General features: G+C 45.3%; 1 protein-coding gene and 2 non-coding genes across 3 annotated transcripts; all 3 read right to left on the bottom strand.

The window, feature by feature from the left end:
• Window positions 1–1,150: 1,150 nt before the first annotated feature.
• RPS3 (ribosomal protein S3) lies at window positions 1,151–6,847 on the bottom strand. Its single transcript, XM_032259091.1, has 7 exons — window positions 6,732–6,847; window positions 5,459–5,589; window positions 5,076–5,169; window positions 4,384–4,478; window positions 2,631–2,818; window positions 1,975–2,171; window positions 1,151–1,226 (listed from the first exon to the last, which is right to left on the bottom strand). Exons 1-6 carry the CDS (start codon window positions 6,759–6,761, stop codon window positions 1,978–1,980), a joined length of 732 nt encoding a protein of 243 aa, XP_032114982.1. The 5' UTR covers window positions 6,762–6,847; the 3' UTR covers window positions 1,151–1,226; window positions 1,975–1,977.
• Window positions 2,277–2,422, bottom strand: LOC116537128. Its single transcript, XR_004262969.1, has one exon. It is a non-coding gene; the product is annotated as a small nucleolar RNA SNORD15 (small nucleolar RNA).
• Window positions 5,745–5,891, bottom strand: LOC116537129. The gene has a single exon (XR_004262970.1). It is a non-coding gene; the product is annotated as a small nucleolar RNA SNORD15 (small nucleolar RNA).
• Window positions 6,848–14,930: the final 8,083 nt, after the last annotated feature.

The following is a 14,930-nucleotide window of genomic DNA, read 5'->3' as shown; positions in this document are numbered from 1 at the left end:
TCATGCACATGTTACGTAGACAACTGTTACACTGCAGTGTACAGTAAGTGACAAATGACAAGAAAAATAGGTCTACATGTTCAATACAGACACAACCATCCTTTTTGACTACTTTTGATCCAAAGTTGGTTGAATCCACAGAAGCAAAACCCTTAGACAGAGGGCTGACTGTATCACTATATCAGTGTACACTTAAATGATTAAGATGACCAATTTATGAGTTAAACAGGGAGGGGGGCAGACACTTGTCAGTGTTTCCTACTCTGTGCGTATCTCAAATATTAAGCCCTTACCACGTGCTGATCAATAAATACCATGTGCAGCTCAGTCTAATTGAGAAGACGACCAAATAATCACAGCAGCTGCTAAACCATCTACGGAGCCAGGGTTATCTCACCAGCCAGGCTCCATCACCAGGAAGCAGCCACTCAATTGGCCTTGCAGGCCATAACAGCTGTCCCTGGAAGTCCCCTCTGTGATCAACCAGAATCTGATTTATCACCAGTCTCAATGATTTTCAAGCCAACCTCTCCCTCACTAGTTTTTCCTGAGTAAATAGTGCCCAATTTCTTGTAAAATACATACTGGTAGAAAATACTTCACAACACTGACAGATAAAATCAGGGACAATTTAAATGTTCTTTATAGTTCTCCAGAACATAATGGTCTAGAGAACACAACTTAGGAATGTGGATTCTAATGATAGCTTTTTACTGCTTAGGCAAATTTACTTCTGATCCTTAAATATGGTGGCACAAGCAAATTTCCTTTACACTTTATAGAGGTTGATTAAATGAGTACGTATGTAAAAAACACTTAGAACACAGCATGACACAAAACATAATGGCCATTTATACTCACTTTGTATGTGCAACGTGGATCACTTTACACACAGGAAAAACTCTATATTGAGTTTTTCCCTCTTCTAAACATACAATCCTGAACTACAGTACAAAGAATCAAGGTGCTGCCTCGCTTGCCATCAGCCTTCACTATCACACAAAGATACTTCTCTAGTTAGCTTTGCTTGGGTCTTAATATTCTGGCCCTTGCAAATACCCCAAGTATGGTTTAAACCAAGAAGATATGTAATGTTCCGCAGGTCAACATGCCTCTCAGTCTGAATACTGAACAGTCAAGTCGGGCTTTGTGTCTTTGTACAAGATTTTATTAAAGGTCATTACAGAGCAACATCCAGACTCCAGAATGCAGCTGCCAAGGAGACCCTGAAACCAAATAAACCACAAAATTAAGAAACTTTACCAGAGTTATTAAGCCTTCATTTACCAAATGGATACATACTCCCACTTAGCAACACTAACAAAAAATACATACATAAGGGTTTGTCCTTTTTCACATAAAAAAATTACAGGGCTCCTAGAGACACAAAATATAAAACATCTATAAACAAAAAAACCCCCAAATGTTGACCATAGGAGGCTTGTTTTACACGGGCTGCTAAAGGACAGAATAGCCAATTACTAGCAAATGTATCTAGAAAATCTTGAGCAACCAGGCACGGTGGATCACCTGAGGTCAGGAGTTTGAGACCAGCCTGGCCAACATGGTGAAACCCTGTATCTATTAAAAACACAAAAATTAGCCAGGTGCGGTGGCAGATGCCTGTAATACCAGCGACTTGGGAGGCTGAGACGAGAATTGCTTGAATCCGAGAAGCAGAAGTTGCCACTGCACTCCAGCTTGGGCGACAGGCAAGATTGTCTCAAAAAAATAAAATAAAGTATTTGAGCAAATAAGGGAAAACTATTTCATACACAGGAGTAAAAGCAGGAACTTCTTCTGAAATAAAAGCAAACACCTGTCCCAATGGAACTGAGGGTTAAAGAGACCCCAGGTTTCAACTTGTATTCTCCCACATCACCAAATGCTCACCAGAGTGTGGGCTACAAGTATTAATAGAAAGACTAGGAAGGACCCTATTCTGCCCCGAGTCCCCTGCCCCTGCAGGCATACCTGTTACGCTGTGGGGACTGGCTGGGGCATGGCAGGCGGCTCTGGCTTCCCACCCTTCTGTTCTGAGATGGGGGTGGTAGGCAGTATCTCATCTTTGGGTTCCACGATGCTCACATGGTCAGGCAGGGGCTTCTTAGGGCCAATCTTACCAGTTGGGTCCCAGGGCAGCATGATCTTCACCTTGATGCCCAGCACACCTAGAAGACACCACAGTTGTTAGCACACAGCTGGGGTGTCACTGGCCCCCACCACACAAGACCAAAGAGAGCAAGCAGTTTCCTCAAACAACCCTGAGTCTGGTCCCTTCTCAGACAAATGCCTCTAAATCAATCAATGAATAGGACACTTCTGCAAAAGGAACCTGTGAACAGCACCACAAAACATGGCACTGACAAGGACCAAGAGCAGGACGTGACCTTTCTGATTCGTCATCGTGTCATCACTGAAGGGTACACAGATGGCTAAAACAAGGACAAACCAACTCTTGGATCTAAAGGTATCAGCAATTCAATACTTACAGATAAACGTGGCAATCAATATGCCAAGGAGTATGACCATGCCCAGCCACTTCCATGATAAACTCCCCAAATACTTAGATGTCTGTGGAAAACCAAATGTGTCCAAATGCCCTTTGCCAAGCACTCTCAGCTGCTTACCCTGTCTGAGCAACACATGGCGCACGGCAGTGTCAACATAGTAGTTAACAGGGTCTCCGCTGTGGATCATCAGGCCATCCACAAACTTCATGGATTTAGCCCTCTGTCCTCGGAGTTTCCCAGACACCACAACCTCGCAGCCTTTGGCCCCGCTCTCCATGATGAACCGCAGCACACCATAGCAGGCCCTTCAGAAGAACAGGAGAGGTCCATTTGTGTTATTGTCAAGGACAGAATTTATTTAACCCCCACCAGGTTTAAAAAACAGAAGAAAAATTAGTTTTCAATGTTCCTTTAATGGAGAATAAATCTGACAAGAATCTGGCCCCAAAGATAGTAATTCTCTTCCACACTTATCATACCTAATCTTAGGGTAATATTCATCAAGTACGTCAAGCTCCTAACCAAGTACTTTCCAACCCTGGCTGCCTATCAGAATCACCTCGGAAAGCTAAAATAAACGAAACCCTGATGTCTACGCCCTATTCTAAGCCAATTAAATGGGCAAAGTCCAGGCTTATGTATTTAAAAATGCTCCCTGGGTGATTCTCACATATAACCAAAATTGAGAACCACATTTTTACAAGTACCCACTTTGTTGTCCCTTGAAATATTCTGCAACCTCCAGAAGTCTCATTCACTAGGAAAGCTAACACACACAGGATCCTGGTACCTTGCTATTAGAATGCTGATAAAACATTTTAAAATATGCCCTACCTGCAACTCATTCGGTAATTTACACTCTGCAAGATACTAACTGGAGAGCTAGCCACCTCCAGGCCCTTTCACATTATCTTACTTACTATTCCACAACTTAGAGGTGGTATAATGGTCCCCCTTAGAAAACAGAGGAGATCCTAGGCTCAGAAGTTCATTAACTTGGTTCAATGTGTGCAAAGCCCATGTTGGGGAGAGTTAAGACAGACTGCTGAGTCACACATCCAGTTTCCCATTTGGTGGGTCTGGGATTGACACAAATCTTCTGAGAACCACTGTTCTAAGCAACAAAACTGGCACTCAAACCAGGTAAGCAGTCTTTTCTAGGTCCTTACCTAGAGCCTGGCCTATACCACCCATCCCTACCAGTTAACCTTCCTACAGCACAGCTTTCCTCTAGGCCAGGCATTCCCATGCCTTTACATACAAACTGCACAAAGAACTTCCAGTTGAAATCCTACCAGCGGACCCTCACATTACTACCTGCATGCAACTCAGAGGTTTTAAGTGTCTAGATTTTAAACTCTCTCCCGGCAGGTCTTATCTCTTCACAGTACCATTTTAAGAGTGAACACACTAAGTAGATTTGAATGACCCCTACTAGCTTGTTCTAAGTTTCATGGTATCCCACAAGTACTAAGGCACTTCCACCTAGGGATACATAACAACATACCCAGTAACAGGCCTAAATTATTCCCCATTGCCCACCACCCACCACAGGACTCTTTGTAAGGCATCCTTGAGAAAACCAACAGGAGTTGGTCCCCTCCTTGGACAGTTCTATTTGTGTTTAACTCCCAAAGCACCCGTAACAATTCTCCATTACAACACTGAATATACCCTTTATGGTTCTTGCTGCTTTAGCAGTCTTGTTAGTCTGCTAGTTCAGTGAAGGCATGACTTAGTACCTTATTATAATCCTAGGAGATTAGCAGATCCTGTCACTTTGTAATAGTTCATCTGCTTAATTAACAAATGGCAGACATGTATATCGATACACACAAAAGGTCAGGACCATAGGTCTCAGGATACTTACCTGCGCACAGCAAGCCCTCCCAGCAGTTTGTAACGCAGAGACTCTGCCTGAGCAATTGCGCACAGACCTCTAGTGGCCACCTTTTCAGCATAAAGCTTTAAAGGAAGCAAGGGAAATTGTGTTACCAGTCACCACTGTTTTCAACTGAAAGTTGAAAATTTGACATTTGTCATACAAGCATCACTTTCTACACCAAGCTTGTCCAACCCACAGGCCACATGCAGCCCAGGACAGCTTTGAATGTGACCCAACACAAATTCAACATCATGATTTTTTGTGTGCTATTAGTATGGTCCAAGACAATTCTTCCAATGTGGCCTAGGGACGCCAAAAGATTGGACACCACCATCACATACAGCATACAATTTCAGTATTCCTCAATTCCTAAAGCACTTCTACCACCTACACACAGTGCAGGTTCCTTGCCCTCCCACCCTGGCTCCTTTAGCCACACCAAGGACACCAATGAGGATAGTCAATCCATCATACACCCAAGTTGAATGTAAAATCCTTTAACCACCATCCGTTAGCAGAATAGGCTTACAAAGTTAAGCCCATTATTCATTAAGAGAATTTCAACAAAATTATACCAGTCCATTTGTAATGAACAAATAATTAAAGTTTCCAAATTGAAAGTTTTTAGAAGTATCATTCTGAAGAGCCATCATCTCTGGCATGCCAGAATCACTCACCTCTACACTGCCCTCTGGAAAGCCAAACCTCTTCTGAACTACAGCAGTCAGCTCCCGAATCCGCCGGCCCTTCTCACCAAGAACATTCTGTGTTCTGGGGGGAAAAGGTGACAATTCATGACTCTTACAATGCTGGATGTAACTTTAAATCTTGCATATATGTGTGGTAGCAAAAATCTCTGCCACAAAGCATAAAATTTTTAACAAAAACAAAAGTCAAACTTTAAAAATGCAGTTGCAATCCTACGCCTGGCCTTAAAATGCAGCTTTTAAGCAGTTATATTCACTAAGCCCAGATTCATTGGTTGTTTGTACCTTAAGTTCACAGAGAATAAACCAACTTAGCATTTACAATAGATGATGGGCAGTCAAGTGAGTTTTACCTGGTGGCTAAGATAATGATTTCTGTCCTGGTTGGTGTAACTCGCACCTCAACTCCAGAGTAGCCATCTTCAGCCAGCTCCCGAGTAAGAAACTCATTCAGTTCAGCTTTGAAGATGCCATCAGCGACAAACTAACCCAAAAAAAGCAAAGTTCAAAATTAGGACATCGGTGTAGGTTCACTGTCATCTGAGCCAGTCTAGTCTTACTAGTCAATGCGTTCCTCACCAAAACTAAATACCTCCAACCAAGGATTCCAAACCCTTGTTCCAACAGGAGTGCAGCAACCCTTCTCAGACAAATGCCTCTAGGTCATCTTTAGGAAGTTACTTCAGCCAGGGCCATTTAAACCGTGCCACAGAACGCAGCACAGAGTAGGCCACCTGGGCAAAGAGAACACCCCAAGTCAGACTCGTCATCATCTCTTCATCGAAGGGTTTAAAACTGGTCCACATGCAAAACAAGAAACTGCTCTAAAATGGCCCATTTACACTTCACTCAGCACAGCAAAGACACCGTACTTGTCACCGTGAAGGAATAGATAGTGAACTTAACATAGAAGCCGTCTCACTTGTAGACACCACCTGGACCGTCTAAAGAATCCCAGCCATGTTATCTGGCCTTACAATACCTGTTGATTTAACTGTAAACAGAGGTGGCAAATCCTAACTCACAGCGTCGTGGACTTAATTTTAACATCGATGTTTTCATATACAAAATGACAAACTATTTTTAAAGCTAATGATTTTTACAGTTTTTTCTCGTGGAATGATAAGACGTTAAATCAGAGGCAGCTTCCTCCCGGGGTCCTCAGACGTAACAAGCAACCGTCAGTAACTCTTCAGTTAAGGTTTTGGGGCCAGCAGATTGCACCCAAACACGACCAGTAAGAAGGTAAGAAACTTTCCCCTTCCCAAAACCACCGGGTAACACATGAGGGAAATGACACACGCCCTCATGTGTTTACTAATTCTGTGGACCAAAAAATGCTCACAAACACCTTCTCCAGGACAGAAGAGGCGCCTGGCACCCATCTCTCTGAGCTTTACTCGGAATCAGAAAAAAATGGGTCTCTCCCTTCCCGGGCCTCGGTGTTCGCCTGGCTCGGGCCTCTCATCACTCAATCCACCTCGATCCGCGGCCCGCGGGAACGCCAGGCAGCCTAAACCGCTTTCTAGGGCAGGGCACAGAGCCGCAGGCCTCGCGGTGGCACCTCGGGAAGCCCTTGACCCGCGTGGCACCGTCATTTCCCAAGCACAGGCCCCAGAGACTCACCTTCCTCTTCTTAGAAATTTGCACGGCCATCTTGCCGCCGCGCTCCGCCGAAAGGAAAGGAAGTGGCTCGCGGGCGGAAATGGGTATAAAGGGCGTGAGCGACGACCAAAGGCTGCGCTACGTGAACGCCTGTGGGTGTTCATGGGAAATGTAGTGTTTACGTAGAAGGCGTCTGGGGAAAGAAGAGTGTTGGTATCTCCTGCAGGCAGGAACGAGAAAGGGCGTTCATCCAGCAGGACTTCTAAACTGCAGGGGAACTTAGAGTTCAAATTCTCTTAGTTTAAAAACAAGCAATATGAGTTGCAGAGGTGGAAATTACAGGTATAAGTTCACACAGCAACAGAGTTTAACCAGCGTGAAACTCTGGCCCCGATGGGTCGACACTGTAATGAAAATCTGCTGAAAGCCCTCAGTGAAACTCATTTAAGACTCCTCTTTGGGAGGCCAAGGCGGGCGGATCACTTGAAGTCAGGAGTTCGAGACTAGCCTGGCGAACATGGTGAAACCCCGTCTCAACTAAAAATACAAAAATTAGTGTGGTGCCGAGCGCCTGTAATCCCAGCTACTCGGGAGACTGAGGCAGGAGAATTGCCTGCGCCGGGGAGGCGGAGGTTGCAGTGGGCCGAGATCGCACCACTGCACTCCAGTCTGGGCGACAGAGTGAGACTGTCTCAAAAAAAAAAAAAAAAAACTCGTGTCCCCTAGTCTGTGCCCATTTCCTCCGTTCCAAATGATAATAATAAAACCTGATTTTACTAAGCATCCTAGGGACTGTGTTCCGTGTCCTTTTTGTCCTCATTTACCCCACCTTACTTTCATCAAGTCCATTATAGTTTGTAAGAGAAGTCCCAGAGAGTGGCTCATGTGTGCATTTCTATCTTTCTCTCTCTCTCCTTTCTTTCTCTCTCTCCTCCCTTCCCTCCCCTTCGACTTTCTTTCTTTTCTCTCCTGTTGCCCAGGCTGGCGTGCAGTGGTACCATCTTGGCTCACTGCAACCTCCGCCTCCTGGGTTCAAGCAATTCTTCTGCCTCAGCCTCCCAAGTAGATGGGATTACAGGCATATGCCACCATGCCCAGCTAATTTTTGTACTTTTAGTAGAGACGGTATTTTACTATGTTGGTCAGGCTGATCTCGAACTCCTGACCTCAAGTGATCCACTCGCCTTGGCCTCTCAGAGTGCTGGGATTACAGGCATGAGCCACCATGCCCAGCCTTCTTTTTCAATTAAAAAAAATTCTAGCCAGGTGCAGTGGCTCAGGCCTGTAATTCCCAGTACTTTGGAAGGCCAAGGCAGGTGGATCGCTTGAGGCCAGAAGTTTGAGACCAGCCTGGGCAACAGAATGAGACACCCTCATCTCTACAAAAAAATGAAAAAAGAAAATTAGTCAGGTGTGGTGGTGTGTGCCTGTAGTCCCAGTAACTCTGAAGGCTGAGGTGAGAGAATTGCTTGAGAACAGGAGGTCTAGGCTGCAGTGAGCCATGACTGAGCACTGCACTCAGCCCAGGCAACACAGGGAGACTCAGTTTCAAAAAAATTAAAAAATAAAAGTTCCTTCATTTTATTATGAAAATTCCCAAGCTTACAGAAAAGTGGAAAAACCTGTGCATCACCGAGCTGAGGGGGAATTGAGAATGGTGCTACAATTAATATTTTGCTGTTGCTTTATCACATATCTACTCATCCCTCTAGCCACCTACCAATATGTCTTTTGAGACTTTCAAAGTAAGTTGCAGGCATTGGTAAACTTTACCCCTAAATACTTCAATAACAATTTTAAGTTTGAGTGGTTTTCTTTATGTAAAGGTCAGGGTATTTCTCTCTAAAACTATTTCAGGTGTTTTAAAGAATGTAGAAAGATCAAGCAAAATAGTGAGCCCACATTTCTTCATGGGCAGTGCTCTCCTTCCCTGTTATACGAAAAGAGGCTTTCCTTTTTTTTTTTCTTTTTTTTTGAGACGGAGTTTTGCTCTTGTTACCCAGGCTGGAGTGCAGTGGCACGATCTCAGCTCACCGCAACCTCTGCCTCCTGGGTTCAAGCAATTCTCCTGCCTCAGCCTCCTGAGTAGCTGGGACTGCAGGCTTGCACCACCATGCCCAGCTAATTTTTGTATTTTTAGTAGAGACGGGGTTTCATCATGTTGACCAGGATGGTCTCGATCTCTTGACCTTGTGATCCACCCACCTCGGCCTCTCAAAGTGCTGGGATGATACGCATGAGCTACCACACCCAGCCAAAAAGAGGCTTTCCAATGTGCCACACTCCCTGGCAGCACCACTCAATTGTCTTCTGGTCCTAGAAGCCACTGGAGTGTTTAATAACTCTAGTACTAAAACAACTCTGATGTAAAGTGACCTGACCTATAATCATGGAATTAACAGAGTTCTATAGGAGCTGAGCAGAGGGACCAGGGAAGATGACAAGAAGTAGATGCATGCAGTGGCTCATGCCTATAATCCCAGAACTTTGGGATGCTGAAGCGAGTGAATCAGCTGAGGTCATGAGTTCGAGACCAGCCTAGCCAACATAGTGAAACCCTGTCTCTTCTAAAAATACAAAAATTAGCCAGGCATGACGGTGCACACCTGTAATCCCAGCTACTTGGGAGGCCGAGGCTGGAGTATTGCTTGAACCCGGGAGGCGGAGGTTGCAGTGAGCTGAGATCTCAGCCACTACACTCTAGCCTGGGACAGAGCAAGACTCCGTCTCAAAAAGAAAAGAAAAGAAAAGAAGTGGATGAATCAAAGAACTAAGGAGATGGTAGCTGTGGATCTGATATAGCTTTTTTTTTTTTTTTTTTTTTGATAGAGTCTCGCTCTGCTGCCAGGCTGGAATGCAGTGGCATGATCTTGGCTCACCGCAACCTCCGCCTCCCATGGTTCAAGCAATTCTCCTGCCTCGGCCTCCCGAGAAGCTGGGACTACAGGTGACCACCACCACGCCCGGCTAATTTTTTGTATTTTAGTAGAGATGGGGTTTTCACCATGTTGGCCAGGATGGTCTCGATCTCCTAACCTCATGATCTGCCCGCCTCGGCCTCCCAAAGTGCTGGGATTACAGGCGTGAGCCATCGTGCCTTATCATTTTTTTTTCTTTTTGAAACAAAGTTGCCCAGGCTGGAGTGCAGTGGAGCAATCTCAGCTCACTGAAACCTCTGCCTCCCAGGTTCAAGTGGTTCTCTTGCCTCAATCTCCCAAGTAGCTGGGATTACAGGCACATTCTCCCACTGGCTAATTTGGCTAATTTTTGTGTTTTTACTAGAGACGATGTTTCACCATTGTTGGCCAGGCTGGTCTTGAACTCCTGATCTCAGGTGATCCACCCACCTTGGCCTCCCAAAGTGCTGGGATTACAGGTGTGAGCCGCCGTACCCAGCCGATGCTCTAGTTTCTGACTTCAGTCGTGAATGCTTGGTGACAACCCTCACGAAGATGAGGAACCTAGGAATAGGTTGTTTTTCTCCCCACCGCCCTCCATCTGTTATCTCTCTCTGCTCTTCATGTGCCTCCTCATCCAGCTCCTTGGTCTGTATATAGAGTGGTGCCAAGTTGTTGAAAACGTGAGCCTGGTGAATCCGCCTGCCTGACTTCCTATGTCTTCACTAGAGATGCGGGCCTGACAGAGAGCAGCTGACCTTGCATGCTGGGATCAGAGTAAAGTCACAGCGGGCTCCTAGTCCCTCTATTTCCTCATTCCCATATGCCTCACATTCTTCCACAGTCCCTATAATAACCGTTGGCAAAGCTTGAACCCCAGAACGTCCTCCTCACTTTCAGCAGTCAACCTCCCTCCTAACCCCTTGCCCCCCAGTAGATGGTGCAGTCGGGAACTGCCTTCCGCCCATCCTGTGTGTCCTTGGCTATCCTTTTCTCCTTCCCTTCCGGCTTAGGAAAGAGACCCTCTTTCTTCCTAAGGCCAATCTTCCCATTGTGTTCTGGTCCCAGTGTAGTTCTGTTTCCTTGAGACCTTGCTCTAGCGATCATTCTCCCCCTTGCGTGTGCTAATCTTGCTTCATACTGGCTCCTTCCCTTCCCTGCTGCCCGCATGTTAAATACTCTGCTTCTTCAGGGTTGCGCCTCCTCTCATTGCTTCGTCAGCGTTGTGGGCATCCCCTCCTGTAACACTCATCTCACTACGTGAGATGGTCTGTGTGTTTTCTCAGTAGGCTGTAGGCTATGTAGGAGCCCGGACCGTGCCTATTTTATTCATTCTATTCAGAGCTTGGATCTGGACAGGCTCAGGCCCAGTGTCAGTCAAAGTTTGAAGAGCAAACAAATCAATGCATGGATAGTTCCCCGTAGCTTGGAACTAATATGAATTTGCCTGCACATGCTGTATCTTATCTGGGATGTTCAGAAAACCAAATTCTGGAGGCTGAAAGCTGAGGATCAGACAGTGGCAAGTTCCCTGAGGTAAACGGCACCTCTTGATGATGTGGTAGGTCATCTGCTGCCCTTCCTTCCCCAGCGATGCCAGGAGGCCTCCTGCCTGAGTGTCACTCCCCAGCCCCAGGAGAAAGTCCATGATGAAGGAAGCCTTTGTCTTCATCATACTGCCCATCCTTTGTCTAAGACTATTCTAAGCGAAAGGCAATATAGCACTCAAAATAATGCCATGAAACAATAGTAGTCGCAATACATTGAATTGTAATTCAGAGCAGGACAGTGAGAATGCCTTAATCTCTCCCTGGATATCCAAATGAAAGCAAGGCTTTATGTGTTTAGCCCACAGAGTCACAGAATTATCCTTGGGATTGTGAAGAGGGGACGGGACACTGTATGTGTGAGAAACATATGGGTTTGTGGCCACACCTGGACCATCCCTGGACCCTGTGAGCACCACAAAGATATTTTCCTGAAATTTCTGAAAACCAAAGGTGAGATTTGCCCTGGTCGAATGAATACAGCCTACAGTTTCTGGGAACAGTTTGAAAACAGTAGAACCTCATAGAAAGCATTGAATTTACTTGAATCCAAAGGCTGGGCACAGTGGCTCACACCTGTAATCCCAGCACTTTGGGAGGCAGAGGCAGGTGGATCACTAGAGGCCAGGAGTTCGAGACCAGCCTGGCCAACATGATAAGACCCCCCACCCCCACCATCTTTACTAAAAATATAAAAATTAGCTGGGCATGGTGGCACACCTGTAGACCCAGCTACTCGGGAGGCTGAGGCACAAGACACGCTTAAGCCCAGGAGGCAGAGGTTGCAGTGAGCCGAGATTGTGCCACTGCACTCCAGCCTGGGCAACAAGAGCGAGACTCCATCTCAGAAAAAAGAAGGAAAAACTTACCCAAATCCAGCTCGAGGAGCTTGGCAAAGAAAGAGAGAGAACTGATGTCATGGGGATAAGAGTGGGTGTGCCTGCTTTGCAGTTCCAGAGTGAGCGGCTCAGAGGAAGGCAAGAAGACAGAGGAATTTCTTGTGTTCACAGAGAGAGGGTACATGGGCTTCCACTGGGGGCACCTGTTAAGGGATCGCTGTTCTAGGGTAATAGGGACCATATTCAGTTATCACTTACTTTAGGTCTGACACCCTCAGAGGGACACAATGATGTTATCACATTCTCAGTGATTTGATTAAAATTGATCGGTGACTCACTCTGGGCCTCAAATTGAGTCTCTGCATATTCATAGAAGAATGCTGTCAAATACATTTGAAAAGATCTTTTTTTACTGCTTTTGTATCATTGCTTAAAAGACTCACACTTCTGAATACCCCTACTTAAAATAAAAATAAGATTCAGTGTATGGAAGCGTGTGATGAGACAAGCATCCTCACTCTGTAGGTGAGGTGTGAATTGGTACTTCCTTTTTGGAGGGCAGCTTGGCAGTATCCACTGAAATTAAAGATGTAGATTTCCTTTGGCCCAGAAAATATATCTCTTTTTATCTACTTCAGAAAACACTCACACAATGTACATGGGGTGATTGCAAGAATGCTTATTAGAACATTATTAGTAATAATGAAAAATAAATTATAAACAACCAAAAAGCCCTGAAGTAGGAAAATTGTTATGGAATATTATGTAATGTAATAACTAAAAAAAAAAAAAGAATAGATCTATGTACTTGCATGAAAAAACACCAAGTAATACTGCTATGTGAAAAAAAAGCAAGTTGCAGAACAATATTACTGTATAGTATTTATGTAAAATATAATAAAACATATCTATGTGGCCGGGCACAGTGGCTCACACCTGTAATCCCAGCACTTTGGGAGGCTGAGGCGGGCGGATCACGAGTTCAGGAGTTCGAGACCAGCCTGACCAACATGGCGAAAACCCGTCTCTACTAAAAATACAAAAAATTAGCTGAGCATGGTGGTGGATACCTGTAATCCCAGCTACTCAGGAGGCTGAGGCAGGAGAATCACTTGAACCCAGGAGGTGGAGGTTACAGTGAGCCCAGATCATACCATTGCACTCCAGCCTGGGTGACAGAGCAAGACTCCTTCTCAAAAAAACCCAAAAAAACAAAAAATAAACAAACAAAAAACATGTCTATGAATGTAAATGCATGGAAGGATTTATACTCAACCCATAGAGAATGAAGGTTACCTCTGGGGAATGCAGCAGTATTAGGGGAGGTTAAGGAGCAATTCATGGCTTGACTTTTCTTAAAATATGTTGGCTGAGTGTGGTGGCTCACACCTGTAATCCTTGCACTTTGGGATGTTGAGGCGGGCGGATTGCTTGAGCTCAGGGGTTCTAGGTGGGCCTGGGCAACATGGTGACACTCCATCTCTACAAAAAGATACAAAAAATAGCCTGGCACATGGGTCTGTAGTCCCAGCTACTCCAGAGGCTGAGGTGGGAGGATGGCTTGAACCTGGGAGGCAGAGGTTGCAGGGAGCCCAGATTGCCCCTCTGTACTCCAGCCTGGGTGACAGAGGGAGACTCTGTCTCAAAAAACAAAAAAGAAAAGAAGCTGGGCACAGTGGCTCATGCCTGTAACCCTAGCACTTTGGGAGGCCAAGGTGGGTGGATCACCTGAGGTCAGGAGTTCAAGACCAGCCTGGCCATCACGGCAAAATCCCATCTTTAAAAAAAAAAAAAGAAAGAAAAAGAAAAGAAGAAAATATATTCATGTATCACTTGTGAAATGAAAAGAAATAAAAAAGAAAAAAAAGTAAGGAGACAAGAACATATATGAATTTCTGATTACACAGCCACTTGTGAAACAATGTAAATGTCTTTGCCAACACCAAATGGCATCCTCCTTTTTTCTGAAAACTCAGAGTCTCTCTTTTTGTAATTTTTTATTTATTTATTTATTTATTTTTTTGAGATGGAGTCTTGCTCTGTTGTCTGTCGCTCAGGCTGGAGTGCAGTGGCGCGATCTCAGCTCACTGCAACCTACACCTCCTGGGTTCAAACGATTCCCCCACCTCAGCCTCCCAAGTAGCTGGGACTACAGGCATGCACCACCATGCCTGGCTAATTTTTCTATTTTTAGTAGAGACCGGTTTCACCATGTTGGCCAGGATGGTCTCAATCTCTCGACCTTGTGATCTGCCTGCCTTGGCTTTCCAAAGTGCTGGGATTACAGGTGTGGGCCACGGCACCCAGCCCCAATTTTTGTTTTTATAATTTTTCTTTTCAGTTACAACGTGTTCTATGATAGAAAACTCAGAGTCTCAGGGCCCCGCGTGGTGGCTCATACCTGTAATCCCAGCGCTTTGGGAGGCTGAGGTGGGTGGATCACCAGAGGTCAGGAATTTGAGGCCAGGCTGGCCAACATGGTGAAACCCTGTCTCTACTAAAAATACAAAGATTAGTTGGGTGTTCAGGCCTGTAATCCCAGCACTTTGGGAGGCCAAGACCGGCGAATCACCTGAGGTCAGGAGTTCGAGACCAGCCTGGCTAACATGGTGAAACCCCATCTCTGCTAAAAATACAAAAAAAAAAAAAATTAGCCAGTGCCAGGCTAATTAGCATGGTGGCAGGTGCCTGTAATCCCAGCTAAAAAAATTAGTGTGGTGGCAGGCACCTGTAATACCAGCTCCTCAGGAGGCTGAGACAGGAGAAGTGTTTGTACCTGGGAGGCCGAGGTTGCAGTGGGTGGAGGCTGCAGTGAGCCGAGATTACTCCAGCCTGGGCAAGAAGAGCAAAACTCCATCTCAAGAAAAAAGAAAAAGAAAGAAAAGAAAAGAAAACTCAGAGTCTCTTTTTTTTTCTTTTTTTTTGAGACGGAGTTTT

Source organism: Sapajus apella, unplaced genomic scaffold, assembly GCF_009761245.1.
Source record: "Sapajus apella isolate SASKATOON/1434 unplaced genomic scaffold, GSC_monkey_1.0 scaffold106, whole genome shotgun sequence".
Taxonomy (NCBI): domain Eukaryota; kingdom Metazoa; phylum Chordata; class Mammalia; order Primates; family Cebidae; genus Sapajus; species Sapajus apella.
Note: the sequence above shows the minus strand (reverse complement) of the source record. Positions and strands in the feature narration are given on the sequence as shown.

What these genes read in the sequence shown, in the direction of transcription:
- RPS3 (XM_032259091.1), bottom strand. Translation starts at nt 6,761, where the DNA reads ATGGCCGTGCAAATTTCTAAGAAGAGGAAG. An exon ending in TTCCAGAGGGCAGTGTAGAG is followed by an intron (nt 4,479 to 5,075) that starts GTGAGTGATTCT and finishes CTTCCTTTAAAG; the next exon opens with CTTTATGCTGAAAAGGTGGC. An exon ending in CCATGTGTTGCTCAGACAGG is followed by an intron (nt 2,172 to 2,630) that starts GTAAGCAGCTGA and finishes GGTGTCTTCTAG; the next exon opens with GTGTGCTGGGCATCAAGGTG.